At 42.7% G+C, this 19427-nt stretch overlaps 1 protein-coding gene across 1 annotated transcript in view; it reads left to right on the top strand.

Moving 5' to 3' along the window:
* LOC117346254 (vomeronasal type-2 receptor 116-like) overlaps window positions 1–19427 on the top strand; it is a 54710-nt gene that overhangs the window by 12756 nt on the left and 22527 nt on the right. Inside the window, exon 4 of the mRNA XM_033915656.1 lies at window positions 12974–13768. Coding sequence (XP_033771547.1) covers window positions 12974–13768 — 795 coding nt within the window. The remainder of the gene's footprint in view (window positions 1–12973; window positions 13769–19427) is intronic.

Here is a 19427-nt window from a genome sequence, read left to right as displayed (position 1 = left end):
AATTTCCTATTTAACAATCCATTTCTAAAGACCATCATTTTTCTTAAAAAATATATCCAAATTGTTATCACATATCCATGTTATAAATTACTAAATCAAAAGGATGACCATTGAAAGATACATTTGCAGTAGAACATCTGCTTGGAAACTCAAATTTATATGCTAAGTTTTCATAGAGCAAAACAATTTTTGAAAAGCAAGTACCAGAACAGAACAGAAGAGGAATGAATATTGCTGGTGCTTCTATTACTTTTTTTCTGTTCATCCTAGCAATATCCCTCCTTCCCTCTCACCCTCCTACAGCACACACAATCTAGAAGTCTCTCCATGGGAAGGTCACCCCACCACCATCTCTCCACTACTCTAGGTAGACCTCTTCAGGCCTATATTTGCTCTCTGGTGGTCCTGTGGGGTTTTGAAAGCAGCAGCAAAGCCCCCTTGTGACTCACTTGAGAAAATGGCTGTTGCTCCTACCTCTAATATTCCATTAGACCACCAGGAATCTAAGGTAGATCTGAGAGGGCCTACCTAATCCACAGAGAGAGTTGAAAATTGTTAGATAAATGTTCCAGTGGGGGAGGCTGATGGAAGAGGGAGGAGGGATTTTTCAGGGGCTCAGGAGGAGGATTTTGGGGGGAAGAAAGAAAAAAAGGTTATGTGGATCCTGGTAGATATTCAGCTGAAGCCTATCCAAGGGCTCCTTTTACAAAGGTGCATTAGGGCCTTAACACGCAGAATAGCATGCGATATAATGCTGTGCGCATTAGCCGCTATTGCCTCCATTTACGCAGGCGGTAATTTTTCAGCTAGCACACGCTATAGCGCGCGCTAATCTTGTGTGTGCACTAAAAACGCTAGCGCACCTTAGTAAAAGGAGCCCTAAAAGTCTAATATGAGCCCTGGTTGAATATCATCTTGGACCCACATAAGTTTCAGGAGGATCTGCAGAAGATTTTAGCCCTGAATAGCTAGAAGCTGTAAATTGTTCACATTTAATATCCTGGGCTAAATTAGTTAGTGATGGCCAAAGTTAAAAAAGAATAAAACACTGATTGAATCTAAAAACTTGTCGGTTTTTTTTTTTTTCCTTCTTCTTTTTAGCTATTTCTGAGCAATAATCCAAAGTTCTGCCCGGTACTGTTCTTAGGTTCCAACTACTGAAGCCTCCATCAAAGCTCACTCCAGTCCATCTATACCCTCCAAGCCATTGAAGCCCTCCCCAGCCCATCCTCCATCAAACAAACATATACAGACACAGAGTCCCTGATTCTATATAGGATGCCCGGGAGGGGTGTTCTATACAAAATCAGGCCTACACTAACCCCGATTCTGTAACTGGCATCCATGTAACAGACACTGGTTAGAGAATCGGGTTAGAGTAGACGCGGCCGCTACACTTATCTCCGCAAGGGATCTCCCTGCCGCAATAAGTATAGCGGCCACCTGACCGATCTCTGGCAGGAGTGTGTTCAACCCCTCCTGCTGGAAGGCTGCCCCCCCGCCCCCCGACACTCCCAATTGCCGGCAGGAGGGTGCCTAACCCCTCCTGCCAGAAGGCCGCCCCAAAACTCCCAATCAACAGCAGGAGGGTCGATTGGGAGTTTTGGGGGGGCCTTCCGGCAGGAGGGGTTTAGCACCCTACTTCTGGTGATTGGACAGGCAGCCGCTATACTTATTAAAGCAGGGAGAGGTACGGAGATGGGGGTGGGGGAGTCATGGGGTCGGCAGGGGGGTCGTGGGTCGGCAGGGGGGGTGATTGGGGATTCTGGGGGGACGATCATGGGGGTTGCATTAAGGGCAGGAGGGCCTGCAATCCCTCCTGCCCGTATTTTAGTGGGGGGTGGGGATTAGGGGTGTCGCCGGGCCAGGAGGGCTTGGGCTCCCTCCTAGCCCCATCGGACTTGGCAGGAGGAGGTTGGGGATTGCGGGGCAAGAGGGCTTAGGCTCCCTCTTGCCCCAATGCTGTAAGGGAGTCAGGATGCCGCTGGAGCAAGAGGGCTTGGGCTCCCTCTTGCCCAGAACATAGTCGGGGGTTCGGGGTGCCACCAGAGCAAGAGGGCTTGGGCTTCCTCTTGCCCCGAACTTAGTCAGGGGTTCGGGGTGTTACTGGGCAAGAGGGCTTGGGCCCCCTCCTGCCCAATCATAATAGCCAGGAAAGGACTGATTGCTGCAGGAGAGATGGCTCATCTCTTCTGCCAGCGATGGTGATCACCCACCCACCTCCGAACCACGGCACTTTGGGGTGAGGATCGCCGGCAGTGTGACATCATCAGAGTTTATAAAAGATCCTGTCTTAGGCGGAAGATTGTCTGTTGACAATCTCTACCATCAGATCTGGATTCCTATTTGCAAAGGAGTCTAACCCTTTTGGAGTATGATAATATCATCTTGTATTAAAATTAACAGATAAAAATAGTTTGTTATTTTCTAAGTTTATAACTAAGTTCAAGAAGAGCCTCTCTCCTGTTCCAGAGAGAAGGAAGAATAAACTTGAAGTTTTGATTCAATAAACCAATGTGGTCTGAGTCATTGAGAAGATAGCTTGTTTCAGCCTGCCAGCAGGAGTTTTGGTCCCGGCTCATGGCCCAACTTATAAAATTATTTTGTGGCAAGCCCTAACCCAGCAACCAGGTAAAAAGGGGCCTGTTACACTAGTATGAAGTAGGCAAATATTTATTAGGTGTTGAGTATCTGCTATGAAATGTCAATTAAGTCCAAAAGGGTTTCAAATAGTCACAAAATTTTGGCTTCATGGGAAGTCTAAATCCACAAAGTTTCTCCGCTCCAAGAAAGCATGTACAAGTATATCATAAATGATCTCCAGTGGGACAAATAGGCAACTCTGGCTCCAACCAATGTTGTAAGATAGCTTTTTTTCTTATCAGCATTGCTTTGTGTACAAAATGATTTAGTCATAAAGGTGTAAGTGCTTTAGAATGATAAAGATCAAATAACTTTGCAACATTTATATGTCCTCCCTGAATCTTCTCCACCTATCCCCCCTAGAAACACTCTACACTTACGCCGACGATATCCTGGTCCTCATCGAGACCGACGCGAACCTCACCAATCTCGCAGCTAACATTTCTTCTTGCATAACCAAACTTCAATCCTGGGCTCACACTGTACAAATGAAATTGAACGAGTCCAAAACTAAACTACTTTGGCTCGGCCCTAAACTTGATCAATTACCCACTTCCATCCCACTGCCCACAGGCTCCTCTCTACAGCTGGAATTCTCTAGCAAAGTTCTGGGCATCACCATAGATTCATCATTATCCTTCAACGACCACCTCAACTCCCTGATAAAAAAATGCTTCTGCAGCCTTCACATGCTGAGGAAAGTGAGATCTTGCTTCCACCAAAAACACTTTGCCGTCCTCGTACAATCCATTATCCTCTCCAGATTGGATTATTGCAATTCCATTTACCTAAGCTTAACAAAGAAAAACCTCCACAGACTCCAACTAATCCAGAACACCGCGGCCAAACTTATCTTCTCAAAAAGTAAATTTGACCATGTCACACCGCTCCTATCCAAACTCCACTGGCTTCCCGTTATTTCCAGGGTCTACTTTAAATGTGCCTGCCTAACCTTCAAGATCCTCCACGGTATCCTTCCTCCTTTTATCCCTCTATCCTGGAATTCCTCAAATCCAACCTCCACTAGATCCACTCAAAAATTAAAACTATCCTACCCCTCCTTAAAAGGCATCTCCCTTGTTGGTAAACTTGGCTCTTCCCTCCCTTTCAGAATCACTCAGCTCTGGAACAGTCTCCCTTCCCCTCTCCGCAATTTGAGCCCCCTTCTACCATTCCGTAAGCATCTGAAGACCTGGCTCTTCTCTAGAACGTAACCCCGTCCCGCTCCTGGCACTCTCACACCAACCTCTCTTCTCTCATACTTATATAATTCCACTGGAGTTCCGTTCCTTCCCTAACCATGTAAACCGTGTCGAGCTCCATCTGCGGAGATGATGCGGTATATAAACCCAAGATTTAGATTAGATTAGATTAGATTAGATCATATGGATTTCCAGAGAAGGGACACATGGTGACAAAAATCATGTCAAAATGTCAACATTAAAGAACAAGACCAGAACATATGTCTATGAAGGGCAGCTGAAAAAGTTTTCAGACCATCTAAGAAGGGAATTTCATAAAGCCATAAAATCTACAAGATACTCTACATATTTATCCCAAGTTCCACACACTTGGCACATCATGTCTGAAGTTTCTGTAACCCTTCCAAAGAATACTCTGATGTCTGGTTACTGAAATATACTGCTCCATTGCTACAGTCACTTCTGAATCGCTTAAACTGTCACTCTTTCAATCCTTTTCAAGAGTTGGGGACAGAAAATATTCAGATGGAGCAAGATCTTGTGAGTATGGTAGGTGATCTATGCAATGAAACCTCAACAGCATCAAAACATCCAATATTTTGCCAGCCTTGTGAGAAGGTGCATTCTCTTGCAAAAAGAGAACTCGTTTCTGCAGCTTCCCTCTCCATTTTTATTTCAATGCCTCCTTTAATTGGCACAGCAAGTTATAGTAGCATTCTGCTTTAACTGTTTGGCATCTTGGAACATAATCAGCCATTATAACACATTCCTGATCCCACAACACAGTACAAAGAAAACAGAGAAGGCGACCTGTGGTGCTCAATATCTTTATTGTGGTCAAGACTCAACACATATGTGCTTCGGTATCTCCAATGTTCTGAAGTGATACCAACACACTGATCGACACAGAGTACACACTTTATCATTGGTTATTTTGTTCATTTTGTCTTCCCAATTGACTATTTGATCTGAGTATTACATTCATAAGGGAGAAAAACTGCAACTTAACACTCTGCATTGAGGCTTAGACTCCTGAGGCAGGCCTTATGACTGAAACATGTACGTGTTTAGTCTTGACCACAATAAAGATATTGAGCACCACAGGTTGCCTTCTGTTTTCTAAGTACTTCCACCTTGATAAGGTAGGATCTGTTTGGGTGTATCCAAAACACAGAGGCCATGACATTTCCTGTTGACATTTGGATCTTGAATATCCTTGTCCTCGGAGAACCTGAGTGCCACCATTGCAAGGACTGTTGTTTTGTCTCAGGATCATTCATTAGAAGTAACTAGTCATTTCAAAAAGCTGAAACCAGCTCTCTAATAATTCTGCAAAATCAATTTGGAAGTGTCCACTTGATATCATTTCTCCTCAGCATTCAAATTGGCTGACAGCTTCTGCACACCTAGCTGTTCATGGATTATACACACAACACTTTTCCTGGATATCTGTAGTGTCTCAGCAATTGTTTTCACCAATCTTCCAAAATCAGGTCCCAGATAAGTTCAGCAATTTCAGGAGTTGGTACCATTTGAAGCCTTCCAGAACCTGTTGCATCTTTGGTCTCAAAATTTCTACGCTGAAAGTATGTACCCCACTTTTTACTGTGGAGTATGAAGGACCTGACTTCATTGCTGGGTAAAATGTGGAAACAATTATAAAAAAATAAAATTGTGGAACACGAAGACAAACATGATTTAATGAGACAGAGTCAGCATAGGTTGTATGTGTGTGTTACATTACATTAGTGATTTCTATTCTGCCAATACCTTGCGGTTCAAGGCGGATTACAAAAGAAGTTATCTGGCCATTTCCAGAGGAATTGAAGAGAAGAGCGGGTTGCTTCAGAGAATTGGGATGAATCTTGCGATGATAGTTTGTCTTCAAGGATTTCTTGAATAGCATGGTTTTTATTTCTTTTCTGAATGATTTGAAGTCAGGGGTCATTATCAGTAAATTGAAGAGTTGGTAGTCCAGTTTTGCTGCTTGTTTGGCTAGAAGGCCATCGTACAGTTTTTTTTGTTTGACGTCTCTGATTGGGAGATGCGTGAATGGTTTTGGGTTCTCCTATGTCTGGTTGAGGTAGTTTGGATTAGGCGGATGTTTAGGTAGTCTGGGCTGTCTCCATTTATGGTTTAAAATAGTAGGCAGTAGAATTTGAATTGTATTCTTGCTTGTATTTGGAGCCACTGTGAGTCGAGGTATTCTGCCGTGATGTGGTCGTGTTTCCTCAGTGAATAAATAAGTCTTGGCACTGTGTTTTAAATTTTGTAGTTGTTATAACATGGTTACAGGGCAGGGGAGATAGAGTATGTTGCAGTTGTCTAGAAGACCTAGGACTAGAGACTGACCAAGAGCTGGAATTGTGTTCTGTCGAATAATTTTTGAACTTGCCTCAAGTTTCTCATGACCACGAATGATTTTTGTATTGTTTTTTTGATTTGTGGTTGCATAGTACAGCATCTGTCTATCGTCATTCCTAGAGAAGTTTTAGAGTGGGTTGTATGGGGTATGTAACATAGTAACATAGTAACATAGTAGATGACGGCAGATAAAGACCCGAATGGTCCATCCAGTCTGCCCAACCTGATTCAATTTAAAAATTTTTTTTTTTTTTTTTTTTTTTTCTTCTTAGCTATTTCTGGGCGAGAATCCAAAGCTTTACCCGGTACTGTGCTTGGGTTCCAACTGCCGAAATCTCTGTTAAGACTTACTCCAGCCCATCTACACCCTCCCAGCCATTGAAGCCCTCCCCTGCCCATCCTCCTCCAAACGGCCATACACAGACACAGACCGTACAAGTCTGCCCAGTAACTGGCCTAGTTCAATCTTTAATATTATTTTCTGATTCTAAATCTTCTGTGTTCATCCCACGCTTCTTTGAACTCAGTCACAGTTTTACTCTCCACCACCTCTCCAGGGAGCGCATTCCAGGCATCCACCACCCTCTCCGTAAAGTAGAATTTCCTAACATTGCCCCTGAATCTACCACCCCTCAACCTCAAATTATGTCCTCTGGTTTTACCATTTTCCTTTCTCTGGAAAAGATTTTGTTCTACGTTAATACCCTTTAAGTATTTGAACGTCTGAATCATATCTCCCCTGTCTCTCCTTTCCTCTAGGGTATACATATTCAGGGCTTCCAGTCTCTCCTCATATGTCTTCTGGTGCAAGCCTCCTATCATTTTCGTCGCCCTCCTCTGGACCGCCTCAAGTCTTCTTACGTCTTTCGCCAGATACGGTCTCCAAAACTGAACACAATACTCCAAGTGGGGCCTCACCAATGACCTGTACAGGGGCATCAACACCTTCTTTCTTCTACTGACTACGCCTCTCTTTATACAGCCCAGAATCCTTCTGGCAGCAGCCACTGCCTTGTCACACTGTTTTTTCGCCTTTAGATCTTCGGACACTATCACCCCGAGGTCCCTCTCCCCGTCCGTGCATATCAGCTTCTCTCCTCCCAGCATATACGGTTCCTTCCTATTATTAATCCCCAAATGCATTACTCTGCATTTCTTTGCATTGAATTTTAGTTGCCAGGCATTAGACCATTCCTCTAACTTTTGCAGATCCTTTTTCATATTTTCCACTCCCTCTTCGGTGTCTACTCTGTTACAAATCTTGGTATCATCTGCAAAAAGGCACACTTTTCCTTCTAACCCTTCAGCAATGTCACTTACATACATATTGAACAGGATTGGCCCCAGCACCGAACCCTGAGGGACTCCACTAGTCACCTTTCCTTCCTTCGAGCGACTTCCATTAACCACCACCCTCTGGCGTCTGTCCGACAGCCAGTTTCTGACCCAGTTCACCACTTTGGGTCCTAACTTTAGCCCTTCAAGTTTGTTCAACAGCCTCCTATGAGGAACTGTATCAAAGGCTTTGCTGAAATCCAAATAAATTACATCTAGCATATGTCCTCGATCCAGCTCTCTGGTCACCCAATCAAAAAATTCAATCAGGTTCGTTTGGCACGATTTACCTTTTGTAAAGCCATGTTGCCTCGGATCCTGTAACCCATTAGATTCAAGGAAATACACTATCCTTTCTTTCAGCAACACTTCCATTATTTTTCCAACAACTGAAGTGAGGCTCACCGGCCTGTAGTTTCCTGCTTCATCCCTGTGACCACTTTTATGAATAGGGACCACATCCGCTCTCCTCCAATCCCCAGGAATCACTCCCGTCTCCAGAGATTTGTTGAACAAGTCTTTAATAGGACTCGCCAGAACCTCTCTGAGTTCCCTTAGTATCCTGGGATGGATCCCGTCTGGTCCCATCGCTTTGTCCACCTTCAGTTTTTCAAGTTGCTCATAAACACCCTCCTCCGTGAACGGCGCAGAATCTACTCCATTTTCTCGTGTAACTTTGCCGGACAATCTCGGTCCTTCTCCAGGATTTTCTTCTGTGAACACAGAACAGAAGTATTTGTTTAGCACATTTGCTTTCTCCTCATCACTCTCCACATATTTGTTCCCAGCATCTTTTAGCCTAGCAATTCCATTTTTTATCTTCCTCCTTTCACTAATATATCTGAAAAAATTTTTATCTCCCTTTTTTACATTTTTAGCCATTTGTTCTTCCGCCTGTGCCTTCGCCAAACGTATCTCTCTCTTGGCTTCTTTCAGTTTCACCCTGTAGTCCTTTCTGCTCTCCTCTTCTTGGGTTTTTTTATATTTCATGAACGCCAACTCTTTCGCCTTTATTTTCTCAGCCACTAGGTTGGAGAACCATATCGGCTTCCTTTTTCTTTTGTTTTTATTGATTTTCTTCACATAAAGGTCCGTAGCCATTTTTATCGCTCCTTTCAGCTTAGACCACTGTCTTTCCACTTCTCTTATGTCCTCCCATCCTAACAGCTCTTTCTTCAGGTACTTTCCCATTGCATTAAAGTCCGTACGTTTGAAATCTAGGACTTTAAGTATCGTGCGGCCGCTCTCCACTTTAGCCGTTATATCAAACCAAACCGTTTGATGATCGCTACTACCCAGGTGAGCACCCACTCGAACATTAGAGATACTCTCTCCATTTGTGAGGACCAGATCCAATATCGCTTTTTCCCTTGTGGGTTCCGTCACCATTTGTCTGAGCAGAGCCTCTTGAAAGGCATCCACAATCTCCCTACTTCTTTCCGATTCCGCAGACGGAACATTCCAGTCCGCATCCGGCAGGTTGAAATCTCCCAACAGCAGAACCTCCTCTTTCCTTCCAAACTTTTGGATATCCACAATCAGATCCTTATCAATTTGCTGCGATTGAGTCGGAGGTCTGTAGACTACACCCACGTAGATAGAAGTTCCATCTTCTCTTTTCAGAGCAATCCATATCGCTTCTTCCTCTCCCCAGGTCCCTTGCATTTCGGTCGCTTGGATATTGATCTTTACATAGAGAGCTACTCCTCCACCTTTATGACCATCTCTGTCCTTCCTAAAAAGATTATATCCCGGTATGTTTGCATCCCATCCATGTGATTCACTGAACCATGTCTCTGTGATAGCAACAATATCTAGATCTGCCTCTAACATCAGAGCTTGCAGATCATGAACTTTGTTGCTTAGACTGCGAGCATTTGTGGTCATCGCTTTCCAGCTATTTTTCAGCGATAATCTTCTTTTTCGTATGGATTTTTGTGTCGTTTCACTTTCCGTTGCAATATTAAGAAATGAGTTGCTGATATTGCTTATGTTGCAGCCTTTACTACTATCACATCTTTTCTTTTGCCGGGGGTGGTCTTTATAATTGTCCTTCGTACATACACCACCCCCACCTTCTAGTTTAAATGCCTGGAAAAATATTGTCTAAATTTCTCTGCAAGGTTTCTTTTTCCTGCTGTAGTAATATGTAGCCCATCAGTGCAATATAGCTTCTTGTCCTTCCATGTATTTCCCCATCCTCCTATGTACCTGAAGCCTTCTTGATGACACCAGGCTCTGAGCCATCTATTAAAGTCCTCTGTGTTTTTCACTCTTTGCTCTCCTTTTCCATATGCAGGCAGTATTTCAGAAAAAGCTAAAGTCTTTACAAAAGGTTTCACGCCCTCACCAAGCTCCCGAAAAGCTTTCTGTGCTGCAAGTGTGGAGTTGTTGGCCAGGTCATTTGTTCCCAGATGGATAACAACATCAGTGTTAAAATCCTTAGTTTCTTCCTTAACTATAGTCAGTATTTGCCTGGAACTCCTGGTAGCTGAGGATCCTGGAAGACATTTCACTATTTTGGACTCCTCGCCCTGTGTTCCAAGGTTAATGCCTCTGATGATGGAATCCCCCAACAGTAATAGTTTTCTGTTTATTATGTGATTGAGTTTATTACTAGATTTGTTATGGTTGGGGTTTTATTTTTGAGGAGAATGAATTTTGTCTTGTCTGGGTTCAGTTTCAGTTTGTGATTTTTCATCCATGTTGCTACTGTTTCAAGTGTCCTGTGTAGTGTGTCTGTCATGGAGGACGTTGGTTGGTCAAAAGGAAGGAGAATGGTGATGTCGTCTGCATAGCTATAGGATGTTAAGCCTAAATTGTCCAGGCAGGTGCCGAGGGATGCCATGTAGATATTGAAGAGAGTAGGGGATAGTGGAGATCTTTGGGGTACGCCGCAGGGATTGGACCATGGTTCTGAATTTTCTTTGTTCAACTTTACTCTGTAAGTTCTGGATTGTAGGAAAACTTGAAACCATGTGTGTACCTTGTCTGTGATTCCTATTGTTTCTAGTATTTGCAGTAGGATGTTGTAGTCCACCAGGTCAAATGCTGCAGTGAGATCTAGTTGTATGATCAGCATTTTTCTACCTGTGCTAAAGTGTTGTCTAGCTGTGTCTATGAGGGAACCCAGTAGAGTCTCTGTGCTGCAGTTGGTTCTGAAACCAGATTGTGTAGCATGGAGTATGTTGTGGTCTTCTAGGTAGTTGGTGAGGTGTTTTGCTACCAGGCCTTCTGTTAGTTTGACATAGAGTGGTATTGAGGCTATGGGTCTGTAGTTGGATGGTTGATCCATTGCTCCTTTAGGGTCTTTTAGGATCGTGGTGACGACGATTTTGCTAAGGTCGTACGGGAAAAGGCCATCTGTGAGCATGGTTTGTGTCCATTGTAAGAGGAGAGCACAGAATTTGGTACTGGAGGATTTTAATAGGTATGGAGGATAGTGGTTGAGGTTGCAGGCTGTGTGGCTGTATTTTTTATAGAGTTTGTTAAGGTGTTAAGGTCGGACCATTGTATAGTGGGGAAGTAGGACCAAGTTCTGTCTGCCGCAGCTGATTCTTTTTCTGTGGGAGACATTGTGATCTCTTCTAGGTGGGTTTGGGTTCCAGTGAAGGTAGTCCTAGCAGATGTGATTTTGGTTTAAAGTATTCGGCTAAAAGGGTGGCTGAGGGGGGAGGGGTATCATTATTGGTCATAAAGGGTTTGGTGTCTGTGAGTTCTTTTAGTATTTGGAATAGTTTTTTTGTGTCTTAGGTTTCTTTGCCTATTAGGTTGGTGTAGTGTGTCTTTCTTTTTTCTTTTAGTTTTAGCTTGTATTGTTGGTTTAGTTTTCTCCATACTGTTTTCTTGGTTATTCTTTCTCCATTTTCTTTCTAGTCATCTGCATTGTCTTTTGAGTAGGAGTAATTTGTTATCGAACCATTTGTCTGAATGTCTGCTAATTCTGGTTTTTGTTTGTATTGAGGCTAGCTTGTCTAGGTAGCTGTGCTTAGCCTGCACCATTGTGAGATGAAGTCTTTGGGGTTGCATTCTTGGAGTGTTGCGTCTATTTTAATCCAGAATTTGGAGGGGTCGATGTATTTACGTGAGTTGTAGGTAGATCTTTGGGGCTTTGGTTTGGTTTTGTCTTTGGTCCAGTTGATATTGAAGGAGTATGTGTAGTGGTCTGACCAGAGGGATCGAGACCACTTTCCATTTAATGTTTGAATCTCTGGCAGTAAGGGCTGTTGGGTCATGAAGGCTGCGATGTCTAGTTGGTAACCTTTCTCATGTGTGGTTTGTGGGTCTAAAATCTTCCATGTTAGGGCTTCGAGGAATGACAGTAGATTTTCTATTTGTTTGGAGGATTGGTCTTCAAGATGGAGGTTTAGGTTTAGGTGTGTGTTTTTTTTCTTTCTTTTTTTCTTCCTCCTCTCCTACTTTGGGGAGGGGATTTCTTCTTTCTGATCAATGGTAATATGGGGTTTGGACACAGCCTTTAGGAGAGTATAAGAGTCTAACTCTCCTAGGTTTTTTTTTCTGTAGGAAGTTTTGCTGAATCCAAGCAGTTGATAAGGGGAAGGGAGGTGGGAGAACCACTTTGGAGTTGATAGGGTACATTTAATTGCATATGTTCTACTTTATAATTTGTTTTTAAGTATAACTGGCCTGTAGTACCATGGGGGTTTATAGAGGGGTCACTGTTACTGGAATCTAAGATAATAATAATAATAACTTTATTCTTATATAATGCCACACCATATAGTTCTAGACAGTTCACATCAAAGAAGATTGTACAATCAGTGAAAATACAACAATTGAAAACAGATTATCAGGTTACAATTTTAGATATATTTTTTCTTTGTATGCTTTGTTGAAATTGTTTCTACTTTGCTAATAAAAAAGATTCAACATAAATCTACTACTTAGTAGCTTCATCACACGCCCCCAGTCCTAGTATTTTTAGAAAGAGTGAACAAATAATTCACATCTTCAGAGGTGATGGGGGGTCTGGATAGGCAACTATGTAAGTGATTTGTTCTGGGAAATAGGAGTGATTTCAAAGGGGTGAAAGTCTAGTCTGGGGGCTGGGAACTCTTTATGAAGGGGACACCCATTTTAATCTGCATTGCCACCTTTAAGTTGGAACCCAGAAGCATTGGACTGCACACGAGTGTCCCAGTGCTCCAGGAGCAGAAAAAAAATATCAAGGCCTGAAACATTTAATTTATTTCAGTTTTATCTACATTTAATTTCAAACCATGTTTCCCCATCCACTCCTCAATTTTACTCATATATTCACTCAATGGTTTCTCAAAATTATCATTGATCATGATTACAAGTTACATTACTGAATCCCACCATAAACTAAGATATATTTTACCATTGATTAGTTGTTAACCCCCACAATCTCTTGAAGATAATTCTGAATTAATTATATTCCTCAACAGATCACTTATGCTTCTCAAAATCCTTTTAAGAGTGATGTTAACTTTCCTTATCTATACCAGACTATTCCCAACATTGTTAAGATCAGTGCTGGGATTGAGATGTTACTGGAGCATTTCAGCTGGAACTGGGTTGGTATCGTCGCACCTGATGATGACAGCAGCCTGGGGTTTGTCCAGCTCCTGAAAGAAGGGATTGAGTTCAATGGAGGCTGCGTTGAATTCATAGAAATATTCAGTCGAAGCAATGCTTTGCTAGAAAAGAAAATTCAGAAAATAAATGAAACTATTTATAAATCATCAACTAATGTGATCGTTGGTTATTGTAGTACAGAGGATGTATGGATGGTTTTTCAAATGTTACAATTTATATTTATGCCAGGCAAGGTCTGGATTGTCATATCTAACACTGATTTTCCCTTATCCTACTCAATGAAACATCGTTACAAGAATAACACCTTGCTATTCACAGCAGCAAAGAAACGTATTCTAAGCTTTTTATACTTTATACGTGAGGTAAATCCTATTATATTTCCTAATGATACTATAATTAAAGCATGGTGGAATGGACTGTGTGACAGCCGGTGCCCCGAAATCATCAGAAAATCCTGTAGTATAGATGAAGATTTTTACTATTTGCACGTCTGTGATAAAACCCAGTTGGCCAACAGTTATAACATATACAATGCTGTGTATGCCTTGGCACATGCACTGAAAGACATGTTTTTCTTTTCCTCTGGAAATACCATCATGTGGGATGGAGACCGACAGAGATTATCAGATTATTTGCCATGGAAGGTAATATCATTTTATAAAGGAATGTTATGTATTGTGATAGTTGGCACAAGATGAAAGGGAATCCTTTGAGGGGGGGGAGGGAATTCTGTAACTAGGTACCTCAATTTAGAAACCCGAGGCCACATATTAGGAGGCTAGATAAATTCTGTTATATAATATTAGTGCAACCCAGTATTGGTACAACTAACATATAGAAAGCCCATATCTGGTGTCAGTAGGATAGGAATAACTTGTATTATGTAAATGTGAGCCCTGTCTAAATCCATCCATGCTCTATCTCTGTGTGTTCTATCTTGCAAATACCCATTATACCAGTTAAGTTACCAATTGCAGAATAGAGCTAAGGCAGAACTTTGGCCTTACACATGTATGTGAGTATACATACTACAAAGTAACCCTTTCCCAAAAAAATGATCCTGCAATCCCCACAAAATCAAAGTCCAAACAGCTCACAACTGTAGTACTCAAATACTCAGGAACAAATAGTCAACACAGTAAAATGGGGGCGAGATGATTTTTAAATACATTAGTGATAGGAGGAAGTGCAAAAGTGGCATTGTGAGATTCAAAGGCATGCAAGATGGTAATACATTTTATCTGGCACTACTTCAAAATCATGCTTTCTTTAAAGGAGAACACTCCTAATATTCTAAAGATATTAATAAGGTGGCAGCGTGGGGTTAACCACTAAAGTTGGAAAAGCAAGGTGGCATAAGCACAGGCAACATGGATTCATTAGAGGCAGGTCATGTCAGACAAATCTGATCAATTTCTTTGACATGGTGACCAGGGATAATGCTAGAGGTGTCCTTTATTCTTTAGCTTCATCGTCATCTGAAAAATGTACACTTTTGGAGCATATTGGGTGAAAAGATCTTTTTTGATGAGAATGGAGACCTACCCATGGACTATAATTTTATTAATTTGATCTTTCTGCCCGGTGGGACAGTGGAACATAGAATTGTTGGAATTTATAAACCTTATATTCCCCCTTGGCAGGGGGGATTCACAATCAATGAAAAAGTGATAGTGTGGGAGGCTGCGTTTACCCAGGTGAGAGTAATATACTATTATGTAAGGTATCTTGTAAAGCAGGAGATTTCACTTGCTGTTATACAACGAAGAGTTCAAGTTCTGCATCATGATTGGCTGTTGTAGATGTAGCTAAATTCTAACTGGCTGATTTTAAAGTATTGTGATTGGGCAAGAGGGGATCCTGCACACTTAGATCTGGATTCTATAAATGGCATCCTGATTGTAGGTTGCCAACTGCTGCCTAAACAGCCAATCAGGATGCATATTTTCTTTAAAAAAAAACCTTCCAAGGAAGGCTGCCTATATTGAAGGTGCTTCCAGGAGCCTAGGGAGGCACCAAAGCCCGCCTAAGCTCGCCTAAGGCTAGGCTTAGGTGTGGCATGGCCTTGAAGTAGCCTTAGGTGGACCTAGGCAGCTGTATGCATCTAACTAGGCCAATGGAAAATACGTACAATATAGGCCAGCAAAATCTCCATGGGGATGGCCTTCGGTGATCTGGCCAACTAGAGTCTGAGGCCACTCCCAATGCATTCCAGGAGGGTGCTTTAAGAGCCTGGGCCAATCAGGACCTTAGGCCCCTCCCCAGTGGGCAGGCCCACCATTGAAGCAGAGGCAGGCCTGCTGGCTGGACACAGTCATGAGCTGTCCATCCAGCCATCAATTCCATATTAAGGGGGTCCATAGGGGTCCTGGTGGGGATGGGGGTCTGGATGTGATTAGGGAGTCTCAGTGGTGGTGGTTCCTGGTGGGGACGGGGTTGATAGTGAACTTTCGGGGGTGAGGGATGTCGGAAAGAAGGACTAGGCATCTCTCCTGCTGGCGATATATGGGGGTTATGGCAGGAGGGATTGGGCATCCCTCCTGCTGGCGATATACGGGAGTGGGGGCTCTGGCAGGAGAAATGCCCAAACCCTCCTTTCAGTGATGTATGGAAGAGGGTTCTGGCAGGAGGGACTGGGCATCCATCCTGCTAGAACCCCTACCCCCATACATCACCAGCAGGAGGAATGCCCAATCCCTCCTGCCATAACCCCCCCATGCATTGCCAGACTTCTGGGATTAACAGCTAGGTGTTCTGGATGGGCTAGTTTGTCATTCATTTTGTAATATGATTTCATGGAATGTTTTATGCATAAGAACATAAGAACATAAGCAATGCCTCCACTGGGTCAGACCTGAGGTCCATCGTGCCAAGCAGTCCGCTCTCACGGCGGCCCAACAGGTCCAGGTCCTGTGCAGTAATCCTCTATCTATACCCCTCTATCCCTTTTACCAGCAGGAAATTGTCCAATCCTTTCTTAAACCCCAGTACCGTTCTCTGCCCTATTATGTCCTCTGGAAGTGCATTCCAGGTGTCCACCACACGTTGGGTTAAGAAGAACTTCCTGGTATTTGTTTTGAATCTGCCCCCTTTCAACTTTTCCAAATGCCCTCTTGTTCTTTTGTTTTTTGAAAGTTTGAAGAATCTGTCCCTCTCTACTCTCTCTATGCCCTTCATGATCTTATATGTCTCTGTCATATCCCCTCTAAGTCTCCTCTTCTCCAGGGAAAAGAGACCCAGTTTTTCCAGTCTCTCAGCAAATGAAAAGTTTTCCATCCCTTTTATCAGACGTGTCGCTCTCCTCTGAACCCTCTCGAGTAACGCCATATCCTTCTTAAGGTACGGCGACCAATATTGGATGCAATCTCCAGATGTGGACGCACCATCGCCCGATACAACGGCAGGATAACTTCTTTCATTCTGGTTGTAATACCCTTCTTGATTATACCTAGCATTCTATTCGCTCTCTTAGCAGCCGCTGTACACTGTGCCATCGGCTTCATTGTCATGTCCACCATTACCCCAAGTCCCTTTCTTGGTACTCTTATTCAATAACATCCCTCCCATCGTATAGTTGTACCTCGGATTTCTGCTTCCCACATGTAATACTTTACATTTCTCAATGTTGAACTTCATCTGCCACCTCGTCACCCATTCTCCTAGTTTTGTTCAAGTCCCTTTGCAATTCTTCACAGTCCTCTGTAGTCCGAGCTCCACTGAATAGTTTGGTGTCGTCCGCAAATTTTATCTCACACTTCGTCCCTGTTTCTAGATCATTTATGAATATATTAAATAGCAGCGGCCCGAGCACTGAGCCCTGCGGAACACCACTCTTGACCCTCCTCCAGTCCAAGTAGTGGCCCTTCACCCCTACCCTCTGTTTCCTACCCACCAACCAATTTCTGATCCATCTATGTACGTCTCCTTCTACCCCATGGTTCTTCAGTTTTCAGAGTAGATGTTCATGAGGCACCTTGTCAAAGTCTTTTTGGAAATCTAGGTATATGATGTCTATGGGGTCTCCTCTGTCCATCCGTTTGTTAATTCCTTCAAAAAAAGTGCAATAAGTTAGGCACGATCTCCCCTTGAAGAAACCATGTTGGCTGGTTATCAGAAGCTCATTTCTTTCAAAATGTTCATCAATGCTTTCTTTTACCAGTGCTTCCGCCATTTTCCACAGAACCAAGGTCAGACTCACTAGTCTGTAGTTGCCTGGGGTCACCTCTTGATCCCTTTTTAAAAATGGGCGTAATGTTGGTTATCTTCCAATCCTCTGGAATCACGCCTGTTTTCAGGGATAGGTTGCAAATTTGCCGCAGTAGTTCCACTATCTCCTCCTTTAATTCCTTCAGAACCCTTGGATTCAAAGGATGGAATGTTTATACATCAATAAATATAATGGTGAGAATAACCACAAGAGTGGTCTTAAAAAGTCACCAGGCATAGAATGAATTACACAAAATGTGGACCCTGATTTAAATAGTCCCACAAAGGCATAAACAACCCTTCTATATACATTGAGGTGTAATGTCCAAAAAATGTCCTATCAGACATTACATCTTAGAGTCATTTTTAAACAGGAAGAATATATGGGGTTACCTTTCAAAAATGGCTCAAGGATGAACATTTTTGCACAGAAGCTATCTAAAAAGAAGAGTCATTTTCCAAACTGAAGCATCCACCTTATTAACACCTCAAAATAGAAACATAGAACATGACGGCAGAAAAGGGCCACGGCCCATCTAGTCTGCCCACACTAATGGCCCACCCCCTAACTACCGCCATGAAGAGATCCCACATGCCAATCCCATCTTTTCTTAAAATCTGGCATGCTGCTGGCTTCAATTACCTGTTGTGGAAGATTATTCCAGCGATCAACCACCCTTTCGGTGAAGAACTATTTTCTGGTGTCGCCATGAAATTTCCCACCCCTGATTTTCAACGGATGCCCTCTTGTTGCCATGGGTCCTTTAAGGAAAAAAGGATCCTCTTCCACCTTGATACGGCCTGTGACATATTTGAACGTCTTGATCATGTCTCCCCTCCCTCTGCGTTCCTCGAGTGAGTACAGCTGCAACTTACCCAGTCGTTCCTCATACAGGAGATCCTTGAGACCTGAGACCATCCCGGTGGCTATTCGCTGAATCGAACATCTGTCTGACACAATTTTTTAGAGAGACGGCCACACAGACACCACTACAGATAAGAGGGGCAGCCTAATGGTCAGTTCAGTGAACTTTAAACAATATAAGCCACATCAAATTTCCATCACAACTTCTTTATTTTGTATTATGAGCCTTCCAGGAACAGACTAAAACCTACTGTACCTCACTGTATACCATTATAATCACCTTCTACCCTGCAAGTGTCTCCTATATTTAGGTACAGTAGACAATTATTGGTTTTGGTGGATCACAGTTTCCACCACAAATGTATTAGGTAGAGAGGGATTTGGACCCAGAAACCTTTGTTCACAGTCTACTACACCTACCATTAGGTGACTGTTGGAATTTGCTTGTTTTGTTGGGTTTGACCATTATACCTGATGTACAGGCTTATATCCCCTGTCAGTTTAAAATTGGTCTAAATGTAAACATTCTTCTCCTTTGACTTGGACGTGTCTTCCTGTTCCATTTAATGTAAAAAAAATGTCCTAATTTGGGGCCCATCCTAGTACTGCCCAAAACGTGCCCACAACACTCCCTCTTGCTATTTTGATGAACTCGGTGGAAAACATCCAAATTCTGTCTTTTCAAAAATTGCAAATTAGATGTTTTAAGCAGATTAACGTATTTTTGGCTATTTGGAGATGTCTATAAGCTTCTAAAATGAGTCTGAAAGTATGCATTGGAGCATTCCATTGTGTATTGCAACTCACAGTATTGATATGGTGACTATTTCAAAGAGATGAACATGGAGAAATCGTTTGCTCTTGGAAAATACTCTAGTATTAAAGGTTAAAATTCCTAAGGCTCACTGCATGTAAAGCTCTATTCGCTACATTACAAAGGGTATTATGTTGGATTCTTAAGGGAAAATTATATAAGCTCATCAGTAGGATTAATTTTTTTTTTCATGCTGACTTGTGCCATCCAAATTAGCCCTGGATATTCAATGCTGAGACATGTATGGGCACTTAAATAGCTAACCAGTCAAATTAAGGATTACTATTCTGAGGTTTCTTTATATGGAAAGCCAACAGCTAGGGATCATGGTCACAGTTTTGAACCAAACACAAGCCAGGGCAGAAACAACTGGGGATCTTTCCTGCTTAGACTCACTCGACCTCAGGAAAACATTAAC

The sequence above is a fragment of the Geotrypetes seraphini genome, chromosome 12, assembly GCF_902459505.1.
Source record: "Geotrypetes seraphini chromosome 12, aGeoSer1.1, whole genome shotgun sequence".
Lineage (NCBI taxonomy): Eukaryota > Metazoa > Chordata > Amphibia > Gymnophiona > Dermophiidae > Geotrypetes > Geotrypetes seraphini.
The sequence above is the reverse complement of the archived record's forward strand: the minus strand, read 5'-3'. Positions and strand labels throughout refer to the sequence as shown.